Source organism: Haplochromis burtoni, unplaced genomic scaffold, assembly GCF_018398535.1.
Source record: "Haplochromis burtoni strain Fernald_Lab_line unplaced genomic scaffold, NCSU_Asbu1 Contig_188, whole genome shotgun sequence".
Classification (NCBI taxonomy): domain Eukaryota; kingdom Metazoa; phylum Chordata; class Actinopteri; order Cichliformes; family Cichlidae; genus Haplochromis; species Haplochromis burtoni.
The window spans coordinates 100,712-123,315 of record NW_024582549.1 but is presented as its reverse complement, the minus strand read 5'-3'; the positions used below and the strand labels follow the sequence as shown (position 1 = coordinate 123,315).

The 22,604-nt window shown below is 39.9% G+C and overlaps 1 protein-coding gene across 1 annotated transcript in view; it reads left to right on the top strand.

Annotated features, from left to right (window-relative positions):
* The window catches only part of cpne2 (copine II), a 51,739-nt gene extending 33,576 nt beyond the window's left edge, over window positions 1–18,163 (top strand). Inside the window, exons 11-16 of the mRNA XM_005934997.3 lie at window positions 2,141–2,274; window positions 3,443–3,497; window positions 3,918–3,969; window positions 6,629–6,762; window positions 15,017–15,253; window positions 16,816–18,163. Of these exons, the coding sequence (XP_005935059.1) occupies window positions 2,141–2,274; window positions 3,443–3,497; window positions 3,918–3,969; window positions 6,629–6,762; window positions 15,017–15,253; window positions 16,816–16,923 (720 nt within the window). The 3' untranslated portion in view covers window positions 16,924–18,163. The remainder of the gene's footprint in view (window positions 1–2,140; window positions 2,275–3,442; window positions 3,498–3,917; window positions 3,970–6,628; window positions 6,763–15,016; window positions 15,254–16,815) is intronic.
* The last annotated feature ends 4,441 nt before the right edge of the window (window positions 18,164–22,604 follow it).

Below are 22,604 nucleotides of genomic sequence, written 5' to 3'. Positions count from 1 at the left end.
AAAATATCTTTTTTTTTCCTTCTCGGAGACGAAGGAGAAAGCCAGTATTATGTGGAGACTGCTCTCGTCTGACTGTTCTCCGGTGACAGTCAGTTTTATATTGCAGCTTCAATAATAAATAATAAATCTCAATAATAAATTTGACCTGCTAAAATTCCAGCTGGCACCAGCTTTTGGGGGCAGATTTTTGTATGGTGAGGCATCGATTGGTTGATCTGAAAGTATATGTGTCATCTGGAAGAAATTATTCTAAAATTAACCAGGGGCAACAGTTCAAGGCTAAATTCAGGCTTAATCAGGGCAATCTCTACGAGGATTTAGTAAGCTGTGAAAATTCAGGTGTAGCGGTCAGAATTGGAAGATAATAACGCTTCAGGTAAATTTTACTTTCCCTCTGGAAGCAAATCCAATGACTGACTCGACTCTGCTGAAATGAAACTCTTTCACTCGGTAATGTTGCTGATGCAAAAGTGTGTTTCTGAGCCAAAAGATGAATGGATGTTCTTGTGTCCTGTTGCTTGGTTTCCGTGTTAGCTATGGGTTTACAGATAATGGCCTCATAAAACGTATTTGTTCGCTTAACACCCTGAAGTGCGGTTTTCACACAGAGTGCCGAGGAACAATTTCAACAGCTAAAAGTAAAGGAAGGATGCTTTCAAAAACAGTTGAATTAGTGGATTTCATCTAATTGAGAAAAAGTAATGAAAAGAAACAACGTAAATGGATAGTAGACCAAATGCTTGTGGGTGTTTAGGCTTGTTTTTCTGCTGCAGAACGAAAGCAGTATGATCAGAGGCCTCACTGATTTGAGTGCGATGAATAAGAACAAAAAAAATCTGTGCCTAAAACTTCTGCACAATTCTGTATGTTGTTGTCACATGCCCACAATACAAAACACAGCAGCACCCTAATTCTGTCACCCTGCATTTCTGTACCCGTCACTCCTGCTTCTCCTGTTGCTCTTTAAACTCTTTCCTCTCCTTGCCCTACCACTCCTTACCTCATTTTCCCAATTTTCTCCCTTGTACTCACTCACCCCCCACCTTTGCTCCCTTCTCCGTTATATCTTTTCTCGGTCCTTGTCCTTACTGAACTAGAACATTGTTGTCTTATAATACACCAAACGAAAGACAGAAGAAGAAGATCGTTTTAGACTATGTTTAAGCTGATAGGAGGGAGGCGGAGATTGTGGGTCGGGTTCTTGTCAGCACACAAACCACTATTCACTGCCTGAGGAAAAGCCTGTCACTCTTAATCTCATATTGGGTTTGGCTGCACTTCCCTGCGTTTGTGTTTTCCAGTGTGTGTGTGTTTGCTGCATGTGGAAAGTGTCTGTGTGTGCTCATATATGTGTCTCCTGTACGTCACCCTGTGGTAATCTGTGTTAAAAGAAAAAAAATCTCCATATGATTTCGGGGTCATCGCATGATTTTTATTTGTCTCTATTTACCCCAAAACATATACTGTGGAACTGCATGTACCTTCAGTTTTACTGACCAGAATTCACTGTACATATCCTCGAGGCTCCAAATGTACTTTCACGTCTCTATTACAAATTACATAAATATCAGTTAGCTGTATAAACCTGGGGTTACAGTCTCACACGCTAACACAAATTCCTGTCTAATAAGGAAACACGCACAATGTTTCTTTTAGTGTTTAAGTTTGAACACAAATCCAACAACACAAAGTAAAGTTAAAATCCAGCCCAGAGAGACTTCGAAGCGAACACCACAGTGATTTTACTTTAGGAACATGTACAGGTGGAAATGAAGGCTACAATGCTACAAGCCTAGCTGCTGTTCACTGGTTTTGTCCAGTGGTTGCAGGGTTGGGATTCGCCATTCACACAGCTAAAACATCACTCTGGCTAGCTGTGTGCGTGCATGCTGTCTGCAGGTGCTTGCAAAGAGCTGATGTTATGTTAGCAGTATGATGCAGGTAATTCTGTCCTGGACACATGTTGCATTTCACTATTTCCTTCTTGTTCGTTAATGAAAGAAAAATAAAAGTAATGCCAAAGTAATCGCCATTCCTCAGAAGTTTCAGACCCTCCACCATTGTCCTCCTCCCTGCACATGATTTGGAAACGAATGCAATGTGATAACTACTGATCTGTCACCTCTTTGTATTTTAATAGGTCGGTATAGACTTCACGGCATCCAATGGGAACCCCCGAGAACCGTCCTCCCTCCACTACATCAACCCACTGGGCAGCAACGAGTACCTCGCTGCCATTTTAGCTGTGGGACAAATCATACAGGACTATGATACGTGAGTATTTAAATCAAATCCTGTGGGGTGGTGCAATGTTTTTAGTCAGTTTAGTGCAAACATTTACATTTTGCATACGTTTCTTGCAAAGAAAGGTCGCAGTAAGGGATGAGTGAGGCTAGTTGATGTAAAGGTTTATCGTTTCACTGCTGAGATCCATAAACTGTACAGATAAGATGGACTTAGTCTCTGTATCCTCATTTTTATATATTTTTACTGCCTTGCTGAAGCGTTGAGCCTTTATAGGAATCTCGCAATAAAAAGGCAGGCCTACCCAAAATTATACCCTGCTTTATCATATATTTTACTCTAAACAGCCCCAGAATTTATAAACTAATTATCATGTTGCACTGAAGAAAAACTTGAAACTGCTGATTAAGACCACAAACTCATTACGAAGTCAAAATTAAAGTAGGCAGTGATGTCATTTTAGCATGGAGCATTCAAACTCTGCTCCCAGCGGTTCATCAAAAAAATAAGAGTTTAGAGTAGCTGCGCATTGACTTTTCAGACTATGCCATGTTTATATACAGACTATGCTAATCATATTAACTTGTGAACCACAAAGAGAGTGACTGGGGTCCTTAAAAGAACAACAATGATGCATTGGTTTCAGAGCATTTTGACGAAGACATTTACATATTCCAGTTTTGAAGTTTGAGCTTCGAGCAGTTGAGGCTTTGTGGAAAGAACTAAACAGGTTTATCAGTTCCCTAATACCCATCTTAATCCCATCATCTACACAAGCGCCACTGCACAGAGCTGTAGCATGGGCATCGCTTTTGGACTTTAAACACACAAACATCTATTTGTTCTTTTACATTTTGTGTTAAAAATAAGACAGTATAAACACCAATAGCATCTATCGACTGCTATTCCTCCTCTTTCAGTAAATAATTGTACATCAGTATGTCTGATTTTCTGTCCTGTCCTGTCTTTAATCTTTTTCTTTGTGAGAAGACATTTTTCCTCACTGCATCATTTTACCACCAGTTCTCTTCTTGCTTTTCTGTAAATGTCTTTGAATGTGTTTCTATGTGAACAAGGTAACAGGATTTTTCCTGCTATCTAAATCCAGCTTTTTGAATTTGTATGCAAAAAAAAGGAAAAAAAAAAAAAAAGAAGGTTTAACTAATGTTCCAATCTGTTGTCATGGTTTCCTCCTCAGTGACAAAATGTTTCCAGCTCTGGGATTTGGAGCCCAACTCCCACCAGACTGGAAGGTATGTGTGTGTTGATGGTGTTGTTGTTGTTGTTGTTGTGCGCGTATGTGTGTGTGTTCCAAACACAAACGTAGGTGATACATGTATATGCATGTGGCAAAGTGAGAGGAGGGTGGGTTGTCATCAGCGGACTTACAGTTAAAGCCGAGATGTATTATTTTACACACAGACACACAGGGAGACACACAAATAAAACTATAAGCATTATAGATGCATATTCACATGATTACGCAACTGTCAACCCATCTGTGTTGCCATGGCACTGAGCTGATGAAAAGGACAAAGAAGAGAGAGCAGCACACAGAGGGATGGAGAGAGGGTGGGAGGGAGAAGGTGGGAGAAATGGACGCAATTTCTTAACAATATTGTACAGCGTAGTGAAGGATTATCATTCGATTCATTCATTTCTTTTCTCCTCAGGTGTCACATGAATTTGCCATCAACTTTAACCCAACAAACCCTTTCTGTTCAGGTGAGTTACCACACAGGAGGCTATGATGTCATCTAGACCTTTGCGGCAACCTTATAAGTATTTACAAATAGTTCTCATTTTCATTCATTTTTTTATTTACCCCATCTGAGTTCTGTCTAGTCTAGAAGTCTAGATACCCCATTTACATTTTTGGCCTTTCATACATGATATTAGTTATTTTTCAACATAAACCCATACCATAAAAACATACTTTGATATGTTTACACTTATAGGATGTTGTCATGTTTTTGGATGCAAAAAATAAAGCCACTAACTAGTTAATAGGTGTAAAACCTGTCATTTACAGATAGCTATATAATTAAGGTTATGGCAGAAAAAACACTGTGTGATTAAAAGAAACCACTAATAAAAAAAAACATGCCATCTCCAGATCATGTGACCGCAGCAGGTGGTGCACTCCTCTCTAAGTGCCTTGCTGAGTAAATAACTCCTTAACACATCACCTACACTTGCTACTTTGGATGCTCGTCTAAATTAGAAGTATGAACGCTAATGCACATTATGACACCAAACAGTTCAGAGCAGTGAAAACAGTCCATTCCTTCACATTTAAATATTAAAGTAACAGTGTCTAACAACTCTGACTCTGGGAATCTTTACACAGATTGATTAAATTTTACAACACTCAGGCTTCTGAACAAAAAAAATAACATAAAAAAGAGTAGTTTTTACTATTAGCCGTGGCTACACTTACGCTTTAAACACTGGACTTCAACTTGAGTGTGTTTATTGAGTATAAAGCACCATACCCGAGCAAAGCCTTACAGAGCTGCTTGCATGGCTGCAGATCCTTGTTTCTGAGTAAGAGTAAGTGCATACCCTCACCTTCATCGCACAAAGATGACTTGAAAAGATTCATAAATTGTCAGCACCTCGCTGTAATAACCTCATAGTAAGCTCTCCTTTTACTACACTGAGCTTGCATCTGCTAACACGTTTGAAATGTGTAGGATGCAAACGTATTTATTGACAATTGCAAATCAATTGAGTGGCAACTGCTAAAAGCACATCTGTGAGACCCAGAAAAAAAAATTGTGATTGTGTAACACACGTTTTAGCCTGACTGAGGCAAAGAGGTTATGTTAAATAACTCCATTTATACTCACCCCTGTGCTGAAAAAGGCCCGCGTCAGAACATGAAGTTCAGCTTGTGTTTATTTTTAAAAAAAAAACTGCCTCTGCAAATGCCCTTTTCTTTTTAGGGTTAGCTTATTTTCTGGGCCAATACAGCCTCCAGTGCACTCTGAAATGAAAAATTCTAGGCCAAAGGGAAAAAAAGACTTCAGCTGTTATGCAAAACTTTATTCTTGAAACTGCAATATGCAGCTGTCCTGATAACAGAATGGTTTTATGTTCTCAACTATCGGTGTGCAATGCTTTTCAATAAGTGCACATTTGTGCGGCATGTTTTTCTCTGAAATTTTGTATATCTTTACGAAGATGCGAGTGAAGGGAACACAAGTTTTTATATGTATGCATAATTCATATATATATATATATATATATATATATAATATACTATATATATATAATATATATATAAGTATATATATCCAGAAATCCGTACCTGTTGGCTGGACAAAGCTGGACTGAAAGACAGCACAGAGGCACTAATCATGGCAGCACAAGAACAAGCTCTGAGCACAAGATCCATAGAGGCTGGGGTCTATCACACCAGGCAAGACCCCAGGTGCAGGCTGTGTAAAGATGCCCCAGAGACAATCCAGCACATAACAGCAGGGTGCAAGATGCTAGCAGGCAAGGCATACATGGAACGCCATAACCAAGTGGCCGGCATAGTGTACAGGAACATCTGTGCCGAGTATAATCTGGAAGTCCCGAGGTCAAAATGGGAGATGCCCCCAAGGGTGGTGGAGAATGACCGAGCTAAGATCCTGTGGGACTTCCAGATACAGACGGACAAAATGGTGGTGGCTAACCAACCGGACATAGTGGTGGTAGACAAACAGAAGAAGACGGCCGTAGTGATCGATGTAGCGGTTCCGAATGACAGCAATATCAGGAAGAAGGAACACGAGAAGCTGGAGAAATACCAAGGGCTCAGAGAAGAGCTCGAGAGGATGTGGAGGGTGAAGGTAACGGTGGTCCCCGTGGTAATCGGAGCACTAGGTGCGGTGACTCCCAAGCTAGGCGAGTGGCTCCAGCAGATCCCGGGAACAACATCGGAGATCTCTGTCCAGAAGAGCGCAGTCCTGGGAACAGCTAAGATACTGCGCAGGACCCTCAAGCTCCCAGGCCTCTGGTAGAGGACCCGAGCTTGAAGGATAAACCGCCCGCAGGGGCGTGCTGGGTGTTTTTATGTATATATATATATATATATATATACTAATATATATATATATATATATAATATATATATATATATATACTATATATATATATATATATATAAAGCACTAATGATGTAGGACTTGTGTCTAGACTTATGTCTAGTTTTCAATTTTGACCTTGAAGTACTCTATATAAACTTTTTCCCATCTCTCCCAGGACTTTACAAACCTCTCTCCCTCTTGCTTTTCTCTCTGTTTCTTTCCTGCCCTCACTATTTCCAGCTCATCTTCACATTTAAAGTGTATTTGAGTCTAAATTGTTTCTCTCTGCCTTTCTGCATCTTTAGGTGTGGAGGGCATTGCCCAGGCCTACTCTGCGTGTCTCCCTCACATTCGTTTCTACGGTCCAACAAACTTTGCTCCAATCATCAACCATGTAGCACGTTTTGCTTCTCAGGCCCTTCAACAGGAGAAAGCAGCGGTGGGTGGCTACAACTTACCTATTTACCTGCTTTTTACACTCTTAGTTGTTCTTTAGTTAAACCTCTCAAGACACTGTACTCCACAGATAAAACTATTTATATATAAAAGCAGGCTGTAGTCCACAATCAGCTTGACTTTTCTATCTTGTTTGAGAGGTTGACTGTGTTGCCAGAGGAGTTTGTGTATTCCCAAACGCAGATGCTGATTCTAACTGTAACCACTGCAAATCCAAGCTTAAACACAACCAGACTTTCACTGCAATCTGTCAGAACGCTCTGTTCTTTTGGCGCACCTGTCCATCAAGGCTGTAGGTTACATATACATACTGAGTTTGGTAACTTTATATATATCACTGCTCACTTAGTTACATCTTATTATACCGGGCAGGATCCTCTTTTACCTTCAGAACGGCCTTAGTTCTCCTAGTCATAGATTTAACAATGTGCTGGAAACATTCCTCAGAGCTTTTGGTCCATATTGACATGATTGAATTTGCAGCTGCTGCACATTCATGATCTGAATCTCCTGTTCAGCATCCCAGAGGGGCTCTAATGGGTTGAGATCTGATGGAGGGCATCTGATTACAGTGAACTCATTGTATTAAGACGAGGAATGGAGGTATGCTGCGGTGTTTATCATACAGTTGATACTGAGGTTCTGCGTAATGTGCCAAGGAAATATCCCCTTCGTCATGAGGAGCGAATGCTTATGCAGGATTCTGAGTCTGTTCAGTTCTGGTGAGCCTCAGTTTCCTGCTCTTAGCTGACAGGAGGGACACTTGTTTTGGTCTCCAGTGTTGTGCATTCAGAGATGCTCTTCTGCACTTCATTGTAACACGTGGTTATTTAAGTTCCCGCTGCCTTCCTATCAGCTCTTAATAGGTTCAAGCTGATAGGAAGGCAGCGGGAACTTAAATAACCACGTGTTACTTAAGTTCCCGCTGCCTTCCTATCAGCTCTTAATAGTCTGGCCATTCAAAGACCTCTGGCATAAACAAGCTATTTTTGCCCAGAGAACTGCTGCTCACTATTGTCTATTTTTCTGGCCTTTTTCTATACAGGGGAGGGGGGGTAGAGGCATGCTTTCACCTATCCCAGCTGTCATTATATACAACAGTTCTAAAACAGAAGTACCATTTATGTCAATTTTGTTGTATATAGCCTCTCCCGCCTGAACCACGGGTGACCGTGCCACTTACCGGTGTTGGCCAGAGGGACGATGGCGCGATATGGTAGCCTCGCTTCTGTTGTAGCCAGGGCAGCTGTGGCTACAACTGTAGCTCGCCTCCACCAGTGTGTGAAAGAATAGTGGAATTGTAAAGCGCTATATAAATGCAATCCGTTATTATTACCAATTCTACTTTAAGTAAAGACAGCACATTTTAAAGCTGGAGTGTATAAGTGTTACATTAAAAATTTAAAGTAAAAATGTTGAAAGATTTAGCTTTAGAATATCTCAATATCTTGCAGCTGTTTTTTTCTGTTGTTATCTATGTTACCTATAGTAGCTGAGATAGGCTCCAGCCCCCCTGCAACCCTGAATGGGATAAGTGGAAGACAGTGGTTGGATGGATGGTATCTCTCACAACCTAAGAAAACAAAGAAATCATTCTAAAAAAAAAAAACTACTCTTTTCTATATTTGAATTTTCAGCCACCACACACAGCAGATAAATTCCTAAACTGGATTCCTACATTGAATCATTCAAGCCCTTTATGAAGGACCGCATACAGTGCTGAATTAGCCCGCTAGTCCCAGGTATTGTCCCTATTTCACGGTATACCAGAGTTTTACATTAGGGATCTGGAGTGACATTTCTATGCAGGACCACAGGTAGTGATGTTTTACGTCATCCAACAAGGACCGATGTGCCTCGACCTTGAGAGGGGAGCATCTGTAGTGATGGACAGCGACTTCGCTACAGCTGTGGCTGCACAGAGTGACAACAACATAGGACAGCTCACGACAGAAAAAGAAATAGGAAGTGTTGACAATGATTTTCTGAGGCCAGGATTATACTTGCTTGCGGACGTGGACGCAGACGCTGCTGCTGCTCTATTATACTTTTTACTTTTTCTTGGGGGCTATTCAGTTAGTCAGTTCCCGTGTAGTGCCTGTCATGAAAAAATTGCTGCCACATGGGCAGGCACGCAGAGCCCTTACTTCCCTTGGATCTAAGCAGACCCTTGCATTCTCAAGAACGTGGAAATTCCAACACTGTCGTGTTTATAGCTTTGTGTAACTACACCAGAAGGAGATCAAATCTGTTAAAATCAGCTCAGGTGTGACAATTAAAGGTTTTAATTTTCCTTCAAATGTGAACGAACCCTGAGTTAGTGCAGCTAGCACAGCTTAGAGCTGACATTGCCCAAAGCACAGAGGGAATGTCTACACCTGTGCTGCGCTTAACAGCTGCAGAAATACACATGTACTCTCTGTGATGCTACCCAGTTTAGTTTATAAAGGAAATTAAGGAACAAAGAGAGGAAAGGTCACATAAGCAGTTAAATCAATACATGTCGTCGTCTGGGGAAATTAAACACTGACTGAAAATTTCAGGCTACTCGGAAACCTAATTCGATTTCTTTCTGATTGTTAAGCTTTTTTAATGAAGGCAAAGGTCAAGCAGGGTTCCCTCTAATGGAAGTGGTACCTAATTTAATTGATTTTGATTAAGGACATTAGAAGTCTTATTTTAGCTTGAGTTTGTACCTTTTTTTTGAGGGGGCTGGTTGCCTTTTTTGTCTTTAATTATAATGAAATGTAATATTGTATAAATTTCAATCTTGTCATTTCCATTTTAAAAACTTATAAATGCAATTTTTGTGACATTCCATTTAAATAATTTTCTTTCTCTTTAAAACTGAACGTTTCCCAAGCACTCTAAAGAGCTCCCTCCAGTCATTTGTCTCCAAACCTATGATAACGTTGCAAGGGATTATCAAAATATAAAATAAAACTTTGATTTAATGTGAAATTATTCAATGAATTATTTTGAATCTCATGTTAGCGTGATGTTTGTGGGTTTTTGTTCATGTTTTGCATTTGTATGCTTGAAATTAGAATGTCAGTTTCAGTTGTTGTTCATGCAAAGTACAAAATACAGCAAGTCTGTATTATTCATGAGTGTCAAAAGGTCCCCTCTCTACCTGTGAATTAATTCATATTTTGAAAGATTATAATAGAGGATCCAGGTATTAGGTAATTCTTTGACTTGGGATGGAAATTATTTTTGCTTGTGTGATTCTCTGCTAATCCAGAGAGACCATATACCCAACAGATTGCATGTTATATGTATATGTGTTGTGATTTCTTTGATCAATTGTTTGAGTATTTTCTTTATTCCCATTCAAGTCCATTGCAGTCTGATTAGTAGTAGTTGTGGATTAAAACATAAAAGCTAAAGTGTAAGCAGAACCATAGGATGAAGCACGTTATGTTACTGTATATTCCTGGAAACAGAGACAATTATTTTACTCAATAGAAATTCTACTTCAACAAAAAAAAGCAAAAACTTCTTAAAACTTCATTTTACAATTTAGATTTGATCAGCGATTCTTTATATGCAGGTTTTTATGTCCAAGACACCGATGAAATTAAAGTTAAATCAAAGTTAATTTTGATAGTTTTTAAAAGTAAATGTAAAAAAAGAGACATTTCTGATTGGATGCCAAGAATCAAATTAGGACTGTGCTGGAAGGCGCTCATTCACTTTGATATTTTATAGCTTCATACTTTATGGAAAAGTTGAATTTATTTATTTACTTTTAGTGATTACAAACTCATTTGGTTTGCACTGAAATATCTTGAGAGCTAAAAAACCCAAATCTACCTGGTCCTATTAATCGCCCTCTAAACCTAATGAGCAGTAGACGGATTAGTCGAAGGGCCAGATGAATCTCTCAGGTACTGTGTCAGATCTGGCTTACTGGATTTTTCCTGTTTCTTGTACATGACTTTTAAATACAGTTAATCTGCCATAGATAGTTTGTAGGCCTGCCACTTCTTATTTGGGCCTCCATTTACCCAGTTTCCTCACATTTTTTAAGGACACACTGAGTTATAAAAAAAATAAACATTCACCTTAGTAAGTCTGTAAACTATCTATATAGGCCAAACATGAGAGTCTGTGGGCGTCGACTGACTGATGCCTTCTTTCACCTTATGTTTTATTGTGATTCTGTGTCACAGGTATTTAGGCTCTTTTTTGATTCAATCTCAGTTTTTGTCATTTTTCTGCTTTTGCTGTTCGATGGTGCTCTGCCCTTTATGGCATGCAGTTAGTAAGTTTCCCTTCATTCAGTTTAGTAGCCATATGTATACATATGTCATATCTCACACCAGAGAAATGCAAACATTACACTAATATTTATTTACTAACCAGTAATAGTCGACAGGGAATGCCTGTCAGGGAAGTTGATACTCACAATTTATCTACACTGATGGCTGACGGAGCTAACAAGTGTGTGCATCTGTTGGCTCGGTCTCCTGGCATGTAGATCAGCGTGTCAGGAAGGAAGGTGGCAGACTGGAGTGACGACGTCTGTCCTAGCTTCTTCTATCTTACACCTCATTGCAGCTGAGACACTGACCAGGGAGGCTTCTTGTTTCTTCATTCTCGTGCCAGTGGCTCGGTTCTGGGTAGGACTCAATCAGTCGCTGCTGGATGGACTTGTTTAAAGTTTGTCTGTGATCATCGGCTTTTGACACTGTTGACCACCACATCCTCCTCGAAAGGCTTAAACATTGGGTTGGTGTATCAGGTACTGCCTTGGAGTGGTTCTCCTCATATCTACATAACCGATCTTTTTCTGTGGTGGTCCCCGATTTTAGGTCATCTTCTACCTCCCTTACTTGTGATGTCCCTCAGGGTTCGGTTTTGGGGCCTTTATTGTTCTTAATATATCTTCTTTTAAATGACTGCTTAGATTCTATCAAACATTGGATGGCTGTAAATTTCCTCCAACTCAACGAGGGGAAAACTGAAGTCCTCATATGTGCTCCGGACAGATTTGTATCCCAGATAGTGAAAGCCCTTGGTCCTCTTTCTGTGTATGTTAAATCCTCTATCAGGAATTTAGGTGTCACTTTTGACTCGACTCTTACATTGGATGGGCATGTGAAATCTCTGGTTCAGTCTTGTTTTTATCATTTAAGAAATGTGGCTAAGTTAAGCCCTATTTTATCTCGCCCTGAACTGGAGATTGCTATACATGCATTTATTTCCTCACGCTTGGACTATTGTAACTCTTTGTTTATGTGTCTAAGCAAAGGTTCTCTGGATCGTCTGCAGGTTGTGCAAAACGCTGCAGCTAGACTGTTGACAAAATCCTCCAAGTAGTCACATGTGACACCATTGCTATTTCAGCTATACTGGCTTCCTGTTGAATTTAGAGTACATTTTAAGATCCCGGTCTTGACATTTAGAGCCTTGCATGGACTGGCACCTCCCTACATCTCCAATCTGCTACAGCCCTATGTCCCTAGCAGGTCCCTGAGTTCATCTGATCAGGGCTTACTTGCTATAGAACAGACTAAAATGAGAACTAAGGGTGACAGAGCTTTTGCCACCGTGGCCCCGAGACTATGGAACTCTCTCCCTCATACATTAAGAACTGTGGACTCGGTAGTTGTTTTCAAAAAACAACTCAAAACTCACCTTTTTAAAACTGTTTTTGGTTCAATTTCTGCCTGTTTTATATCGTCTGTTTTACCCTTTTATTATTTGTTATCTTATGTGCAGCACTTTGTGATTTCTGTCTAGAAAGGTGCTATATAAATAAAATTTTATTTATTATTTATTTTATTTATCTTTTATTTTTAGTTCATTTTAGATAGCCTGAGTGATCTTATCATAAGCGCAGTTGTGCTTGCAGCAGTTCTACTGTAATGCTGGGTACTTTCGAGACACATATACATCCCAAACACCTTTAGCAGCAGAAAAAGTCATGAAGAGCATATTTCAGCTGAGCTTGCCTGATCTGAATTGGCTTTCATGCAAAAAAACGACTGAACTGCAACATGCTGTACTTCCAGTGGCTTATTATATGTCAGTGAAGCTAACACCTAAAACCCAAAATAAGAGCAACCCTAAGGCTCTATGACACATCCAAAAAAGACGTTCTATTTTGGCAGCGTTTCTTGGTAGAGTGTTCCTCGAACACCGGGGCCGACACATTCTTATGATTTATCGTAACTTCCTTTTATGATATTTATCTTTGTGTCAAAAACAGAATTATGCCACGTTGCTCTTCTGCTGCTTTATAAACACTATAGAGTATACAAAAACAAACAAAAAGCACCGGAGCAGAGACAGTGTTCTCATGCATAAGGCTCCACGTGATGTTGTCATTGGTATGAGTATATACAGTAGATGTGCAGCACTCGCTGAAGTTTGGGATCTACAAACTTTAAACATATACATGTCCTTCTCCAGTACATATCCACTGGCATTTCTACTGCCTATATGTGACGAGAGTGTAGTGGCTGGGTATCATTATGCTCCCACGGTGCTTTTTGTCCCTAATTGTACCCTGTCACCCTGTGGAGAAAAAATACATGAGCAGAATACACAAAGGCTTGTACTCGTCTGTGTGTTGTGCGCCAGAATCCTTTTGTTTCTGTAAGGAAATGATTGCAGACCCTTTTCTTGTCTTATATTACAGCGAGTTCAAACACGGGTTGAAATTAGGAAGGAATAACAGACAATGAGGATGTAACAGCTGCAGCACAAATGCGCGTGCGTGCACACAGGCTACACGCTGAGTTACTGGTTAGACTGGTGTGTGTTGGAGAAAGTCAGTGGGTAGGCTTCACAAATCAGCTACTCCTCAGCCTTGGCGTTTCTGTTTCTCAGATAATGAGAGAACCTGCGACTGCAGACTATGCGAGTGTGTATGATCACGCTCCTGCCAGTGACACGCGTACACACCCAGGCTGCAGGCCAGCGCAGTCTGTGCGTGCCTCAGTGTGTGAGCGACCCTGTCTGTCTGTGTGATAATGATTCTCTAATGAGCGCTGCTGTTAGCACATTAAAGAGACAGGCTTCAGAGTTGTCCTCGCGTGTGTGAATGTTTGCGTGTCACGTGGAAGTGTGATTTTCTTCCAAGAAAAGTCAGTGTGCATCGTCACCTTGTCTGTTCTCATCGTAGGACAACCATTTGCATTTCATTATGCAGAATTGATGCATGCTATTTTGTGCCAGAGAGAGATATAGTCCAGCAGTTTTATTTGGGTTTTTTGTTATAAAATAATCCCACATTAAAGCATGTAGTCTTAGCTTCTTCTTCTTTTTAAATACATTTGCATCAGAACACAGAAAGAACTATTGGAGATGTAGCTTTTTAAACACATTCTGCATCCTGCTCAGTGAGGAAACGTCGTCCACTGAGTTTTGATGCATCCTTATTGTTTTTCTTCTGTCAGCAAAGACACTTGCACCCATACATGCTGGACTCGTAACACCACCCCCCACCATTTTTCAAAGGTGCTTTGGTCAGCCAGGGGTCCTCAGCTACATTCATATCTATATTTTGATAGAGGGTGAACATTTGAATTATGAATTTTGTTAAAGTTGACTAGAAGTTAGCATGAAGGTCTCCTGGGAGCATCCTGGGAGGTAACTACAATGCAAATAATTTTATGCTCATCCACAAGTCTTGTTCTCATCTGTTTGGCTACTTTTTTCTTGTTTTGTCGTTTTCTTACTCTTTTAGAACTCAGTTTTTTCTTTTCACTGTTGCCAGGTGTTTGCTTATTGGGGTCTCAATAATACGGTAGTCTTTATCTTGGAGTGCCTTAAGGCAACTGTGTTTGTGATGCTATAGAAATAATCTTGAATTGATCTGAATTTACTTTAACGCCGAAACTAAGTTACAATAAATCCAGCCATTTATCTTTCACTTCCATTATTTTGTCATGATTTTTTCTGTTCATTGGCACAAATGGAGTTCAGATGGAGTTCAGCTTGATGAAATGCAGAAAGACTTTATTTCTGCGTTGTATTTGACTCTTCTTCACCATCACTCGTAATAATATCTATTTTGTTTTGTTTTTCTAGCACTCTTTTTCCTCTTCATCCGCAATATGCAACTCTGTTTACCATTATTCACAGCATAATGATCATTACTGAATTTGTGTTTCAAGTCTTTTTGTAGTTGTAGATTCATCTTCAAGAGCTCAACTAAAAATAACTTTTTGTTGTTTGCTAATTCTTCTCATTTTTTCTCGCACCATCCTTCTTCCCCTCTGCAGCAGTACTTTACACTGCTCATTATAACAGACGGTGTCATCAGCGATATGGATGAGACGCGCGACGCTATTGTGCAGGCATCGAAGCTACCCATGTCCATCATCATCATTGGCGTGGGCAATGCCGACTTTGCCGCCATGGAGTTCCTGGATGGGGACGCCAGCGTTTTGAGGTCCAGCACAGGCGAGGAGGCTGTTCGGGATATTGTGCAGTTTGTCCCTTTCAGGGATTTCCGCAACGTAAGTATTGGTTTCAGTAGATACACACAAATATGTATAAACACCCAGTCTGATATGTCCTTATTCTCCAAATTGGCTGATGCTGCCCTCGAATACATGTAACACGAAATTCTTTCTGTTTACATAAAAAGAATTCAGTTTCTTCTCATAATGTTGCAGATTTCACATAATACACAAGGCCTGCTGAAATGTGTTCATTTTAATGAGGCTTCATACATGCTTGCTGCAGGTCAGCACACTGGTTAATTAGTGTGTGCACATTTTCAGGATGTGCACAGGAGGGCTCATTAGGGCATTTTGGGTTTTGTCATCGTCTTTTTATGTGTTTATTTTTTGTCTGTGTGTGTGTGTGTGTGTGTGTGTGTGTGTGTGTGTGTGTGTGTGTGTGTGTGTGTGCTGGTGGTGGGCGAGTTGAGTTCCTCTGTAGTGGGAGGAACAGACAGTGTTTACTGGCTTCATTCCAGATTGTTGGTGGGAGGTTAAGAGACAGCAACTGACTGAACAGAGAGGAAGAGAGAGAAATGAAGCCTAAGACAGAGAGGAAATGTGGAAATTAGAGTGACCTGATTGATAAGCTGTGCTGGGAGGGTAGATTCTTTTGTACTAATTATTATCATTAGGGTTGTATAGTGCTACTTTGAAAGTTAACAGTTTTTTTTAACAAGTTAAAATGGGACTTGATGCTCGGTTCAAGCTAAGTATGATGGGTCCTGGGCTCCACTAAGGTAGTGTTGTTTCCCAGTTTGATTAGCTGTACCTCAGGGGTTTGGGCAGAGATGACCATATTAACAGTAGAAAATCTATGAAACAGAGTGTTTAGAGCTTTATGAAGGCTGCTGTACAGCTTTTGGTATAAAGATATTACTTAGCAACCTTTTTACTTAAGAGCATCTGTCACTGTACCTGTTTAGAGATGACAGGAAATAAGGAAAAGGATTAAACATTTATAAGTAAGGTGAGAGCAGTCAAAGCATTAGCTTTAAAATACTGAGCTTTACCACATGACATCATTGACACACTGAATTCAGTTTAGCTCAGTTTTATTTATCAAATTGTTATTTTTCCCAGCGAATGCCATCAACCTCTAGCGACCACTTGCAGTCACTCAGGGAATATTCATTTATCCTCTCACAACCAGTGGTCGTCAGATGGTCGTAGACTGGTCTCTAAGACTTTGAGACTGGGGCATTATTCACTTGATCCTACATTGTCATCACGATTGTCACACACTGGTGAACAAGTTAATGTGCTTAGTGGTAACTTGTCTACAATACCTCAACACTTAGTAGTATAAAACGTAAGAGTGGTTATTATGCATTTATGGTCAATTTAAGAATTCGGTCTTCACTCATATGGACGCTGTACACATATTGCACTTGGTAAGTGACAGGGTAAATGGCTAATGCACAAGCCGACTGTTTTGAACACACTCCACACACAATTTCACGGTGAGTGTATTAAAAAGGCCAAGGTTTCTGTATGAGAGTGAAAATGTCTCATTTTAAATCTTTCACTTTATTCAATCTAAAACGCAATGTGTTGTTTTTTTCTCTTCCTCTCAGGCGCCCAAGGAAACCCTTGCAAAGTCAGTTCTGGCTGAGCTGCCTCAGCAGGTCACCCAGTACTTTAAACAGCGGAATCTACCGCCCATTAACCCAGCACCAGAGTGAGACGCCCCGAAGACGAGAGCCCACATGAGATACAAGAGCTTGACGAAACCCCTCCTTTCTGTTAATGGCAAACAAAACAGAACGAAACTGTACAGTATATGTCAGCAGTAGACAAAAATTAGTTGTGGAAAAAAAAATCCAACGTTGAAGACATCTCTAAGTTTTCACTGATTAAAGAATGTTTGGTCAGTTTTCAGTGTAAACCCATCTGAAGTGATACTCTTTCTTTCTTCAGTCTTTCCAGCACACAGATCAGTGATGATAATGTGTAGAGTACATTGCATGTCCAAAATGTGCAGATAAAATGCAGGTGAAACACTGGCCTGTTTAGGGGAAAATAAATTAACTTATCAGGATGTATTTTTTTTCTTTTGCTTTTTGCATGTGTATGTGTCTTGTGATTGATACCATGTGATACATACAACTCCTTTGTGTGAAGTCCTCTTTAAGCTGAACTGTATCAGTGGTTGATTCCTCTTTATTCTTGTACCTTTTGAGGTAGCATATCAGATGAAAGCTGTTTGCTTTTCTGCTCATGTGTGATGGACTCATACACTGAGTCTCAACAGAGCAGCATTTATTTAACCCTCCAAGGGGAAGGGTTCTGTTTAAAAGTTTTGATCAGCAGTTATCTGGGAGGCAGATTTAATGCTCCACTATCCTTGGTGAAGGAAAGAGGACATAACCAGAGAAGAATGAGGCATACTGGCAGCTGTAGCACTACCACAGGACAGATGTTGGACACTGAGTGTATTCAGTAGGCCGTTTTGCTAGCTTTTAAAAAATCCGTGTATTTTACTTATGATTTAAGTTCATCCTGCATGTTGCCAGTATCTACTCACTGTTTACAAACTGATGATCACAAATGCATGATGGGTTTTTTTCCTCAAATTATGTACTTACCAGATTTTGTAAATATTTTATGAGATTCTGTTGCAAAGAAAGTATTACGTGATAAAGACAGAGGCTGCAGCTGTCACAGCCTTAACAACTGGAGAGGGCAGAGAGAGCAGAGAAGGTTCTGATATGCATATATCGAATGTATATTTCTATGACACTGTTTATGTTATAAGAAGCCAATGTTTATGCCATGTTTTTAATGTACTTTTTATGCAGTGCTGAATCGTGTAATTAAACTGAAATGTGTATTGCTGTGCATCTTTGTACTAAATGTGTTGCTATTAATTTTATAAAGTTGTGTCTATGTCCACACTCAGGATAATAAAGTAAAGGAAAAGTCTCTTGGCCTCTGTGCAATGCCTATTGCACAACTTCCATTGAGTACTTATGAGACTAGCAGTATGATGGTGTAACTTTGAAACCACGTGTTATCCTGGTTGATCTATGGTTTTAGTTGCATTTTCTTTGTTTTATAGTCCATTAAATTTTTCATTGAATGGCGGCTCTGAACTGTAGGACCGAGCCACACTCTGATAATGTGGAGAACATTGACTTCCCTGAAAATGATGTCGGGACAGCAGCACATGTTGCTATAACACTTGGTACAGAATTAACGATGTCTTCAAACATTGCAAGTTACCAAAGATCTGTGCACTAGTCTAGGCTGTGCACTTATAAGTCTCTGAATTTTTTTTTAAAGCACTACCATCTAAGAACCTAAAGATCACAGCCATTCAGCATTTATCTGGATCCTTCTGACTTATATATTGAAAAATTCTCCAGATTCTCTGAATGCAAATGTGACCTGTGGTCTTTAACAATGTGGTTTTAACAGAGAAGTGAACCCTGCCCACTGATACCCCTGCCTCTCTGACTTGCTCTTTTTATACTCATGTTGCTGACTTTTGTCCGTTAACCAAATTAGATGTAAAATGCTCGATCCGGTGTGTTTTTCAGAATTGTATCCATCCATCCATTCGCTTCCGCTTATCCTTTTCAGGGTCGCGGGGGGCGCTGGAGCCTGTCCCAGCTGTTATAGGGCGAGAGGTAGGGTACACCCTGGACAGGTCGCCAGTTTGTCGCAGGGCCTTGTTTCCAGTGTTGTTGAAATGGTTTTTTTTAGTAATAAAATTTCATCAACTTTAATGTGCAAAAATCACAGTAAATTTTGGGGCAGCAGTGGTAGTCGTTTTTGCAGGTGGTGCATTGATTAGCACGTTTGGCTCACAGCAAAGGTCCTGGGTTGTCTGTCTCCATGTGTTAGCCCTGCAGCAGTTTGGCAACTTTTCCAGGGTGTACCCTGCTTCTTGCCCAATAACAGCAGAGATAAACTCACATGACCCACATGACTGGATAAGAGGAAAGCTGGATGGCATTGTGTTTTTATCTACAGCTTTTGGAAATAACGCTGTATGAATATTCTCAAAATAACCACAAAAAAGTAGCCACAAAATGATGCAATAAAACTAAAAACAAACACCCACAAAGAGATACAAAATTATCTGAAGCTATGCAACATAGAAACAGCTACAACGCAATGTAAAGGGACCACAATAAGACGTTTAACAGCAGTGATGCAGGGTGACTATGAAGAGTTACAAAATTACTACAGAAGAGGAAATGCAACCTTTAAAGCAACCACATAGAAACAAATAAATACAAATAGATGTTCACTCACCCCAAGCTTCTACACCTGCCTCTATACATAAGAGCAAATTTTACAGACACAGAGATGTGGGTGGTGGACACTTATATACTTTAACTCCACATGACTCACCTCTGATTTTTCCCATTGGTTTTGCTTAGACTCAAGAGATCATGAATTACAGCTTGCCGCTATTAAACAGACTAAGGAGACTAATTTCAGCTTACATAAAATTTGGCAGTTTAGAAACATGAAATACTACAGAGAGGAAAAGAAACTTCTTGAACCTCTGTGGACAGACTGTGGATTTTATAGTCCTGTGGTTTAACACCTCTGACTTTGATACAAACTACCTTGGACACACTGTATGTAATAATTGCCAGATTAAAAAACAATGTTGCTCCTGGGTGTGTGTGGTTTGCCTCAAAATGCGAATTACTTATTGACATTTTCGTATATTATTTGTCTGTCAGGTTGTCATAGCAACACTTTTTACAGCGGCACCACACTAAACTAAGACACCCATGCCATCCTTAATGATGCCAGTGAACTGAGCTCAGATGGACTGAAACACTTGTTTCTGACCATCATCACAAGATCAAATCACCTTCTAGTCCCATTTGACAAACTATGTTTCTAAAGGCTTTGAGATTGAGTCTCTTATTTGAGTAGCAAAGATTTAATCCATTAAAGAGAATTGAAAAATTCTATGTTAAATGTTTAGCTTATTAACACACTGAGAGAATTTAAATGTTATCTTCACACCTTGACTGTCACCCTGTTTTTCAATCTCAAGTCAGCCAGCTGAGCTCAGCTCCAGATGTACAGTTCTCCTGCCAAGATCTTAATGAGAACTGAATACACATCCCACAATCCAATTAACCAAATTAATTTTGATCTAGTCCAATTTTGCGCATTAAATTCAACGCCCATGTCAGTCTGATTCTGAGCCACAGTATTGTGCAGACAGATAACAGGCCCTTTCATATGCAGTCATAAAGAACCACCTGCGGCGACAAGAAGAACAAGAAGTCCGACAACAGAGGGTTTGATCCCCACAGAGCACTGATGTCAACTTCCTGAAGTCAGTCCGGATTTCAAGGAAGATACTGAAGACACGGAAACAGCTTGAATCCACAAAAGACTCGTGCGACAAGATACTTGGAAGAAGCAACCTGCTAAGATTCTTGGAAAACTGTGCACAAAGTCTACCTAGAACAACAGGGACTTTTTCGCTTCGTTTTTTTTAAAAGTCAGAGTGGTAACACAAAACATCTCAAAGCTGTCGGAACTGTCACCAAACTGCATTGTTAGAAATATAACAGAAGGTGTGTAGTGAAAATGATTTCTCTAGTTTAGTTCTAGATCTTCATTTTGTAATTAATTTTCTTCTTAACCATCACTTGTTAACTTGAAGTACCCTTAAAGGTACACTGAGAGTGTAATTACATCTTCCAACAAACTGATTTTCTCAAAAAAACAAACAAACTTGGAATTAATCAATTTAAAATAGACAGGAGTGGGTGAGAGTTTGTGGAAGCTACTATGTTATCCCACTATCTTGAATACAGTGGCTGAGATGGATATTGTCATTCTGCCAAATCATATTTAATGTGTGTGGGTAGAGACCAGCCACTTAATCTGTGGTAGGACAAAGATGAATGAGTAGAGAACTCGTATGTTCGTGTGTCATGGAAGCAAATTTTAACTTTTGTCTGCACTTACTGACTTGAGATGTGAAGGATCGTACCATTTTATAAGGGTTACCTTCAACAAAGACGTGAAAACACAAATGAACCCTCATCCTCCTCACTTCAAGCCTCATCTACCTGAATGAATACGGGGTTTTAAAACAAAACAAAAAAACATGTAAAATTACTTATTGTTAGGCTCGAGTGATGTATACAGTCAATATCGATTAATGGGAGCCAGAGCTGTTGGATTATGCGCTTGAACTGGGAGGGGTAAAATCAGATCACTGTAATCTGTAGTCTACCTGTTATTATTGTTTCTTGTGCACGCTTCCATATTTTCTTGCCCATCTGAGCACCTGAGAGTGGAAGCCTACACTACTTCCTTTTTTAATGACTTTTATCTGACCCTTTAACTGAAACGTCTTGAAGAGTGAGATTTGCTGATGAAATGCAAAGGCATTTTCTTTGTCTTCTGTGCGCTTGACAAGAGAGTCACAAGAATTCTGCGTGTACTTTTACATTTTACAATCACTGCTAGGTAGATTTTGTTACTTCTGGACAGAACCAGGATTGTTGTTTTCAATTTCCAACCTTTCCAACACACACAGAGAGCTAATTATTGTTAAGCAACAGATTTAAAAAAATACTAGACTTCTTGGACCATTTGTACTTCACAGCAGGCCATATTATTTTTTAAATACCTCCATTATAAATGCACTAAAAGGTAAGAACACTACAAAACGAGTCCCAGAAGACAATTGAAGGCTACAGGAACCATTCCAACAAACTTTAATACAATCCAAATAAGTGAGTTATAAGTAAGATTCACCCCCAAGACGGTTGTTATTAACCTTAAGTAAAAATACTTAAACCCTTTTTTGTACAAGGCTCTAAATATGTTCATCAGATGAACTTCAGTTTCTGACTTTTCCACTTTTTCTGCTTAATTTTCAGCCTTTCGGGTTACCAGTGTGGAGAAAACTGTATTGCTCCTCCAGTGGGTACAATATGAACAAAAAGTGTAATTACAGGTTTTCCTTTTCCATGAAGCTCCAGCTTTCAGCAACACTTTCTGAGAATGTTAGCTGCAATGGCAAAAATCGAATTTTAAGGTGAATAATCCATAATGGAGCCCTGGAGAGGGAGCAAAGAGCAGGGCTCAGGTGCAGGTAGAAAGGCAGAATATTCAACAGGTTCTGTGCTCCCTTTAGGGGCAGCCATTACATCTCTACATTACCGTGCTGGAGAAAGTGACACAATTCTGATGGGCTAAGAAAAGCACTCAGGCAGAGAGGCAGAGCGAGGGAGAGTGGGTGACATAGATAAAGAGACTAAAACAAGAACAGGAGATGGACAGAGCTCAGGAGACGTGAAATAGGGTCACGATGCAGAGACAGAAGAACATGGAGACAGAGGTGCACAAAGGTTGAGCAGTGGACACA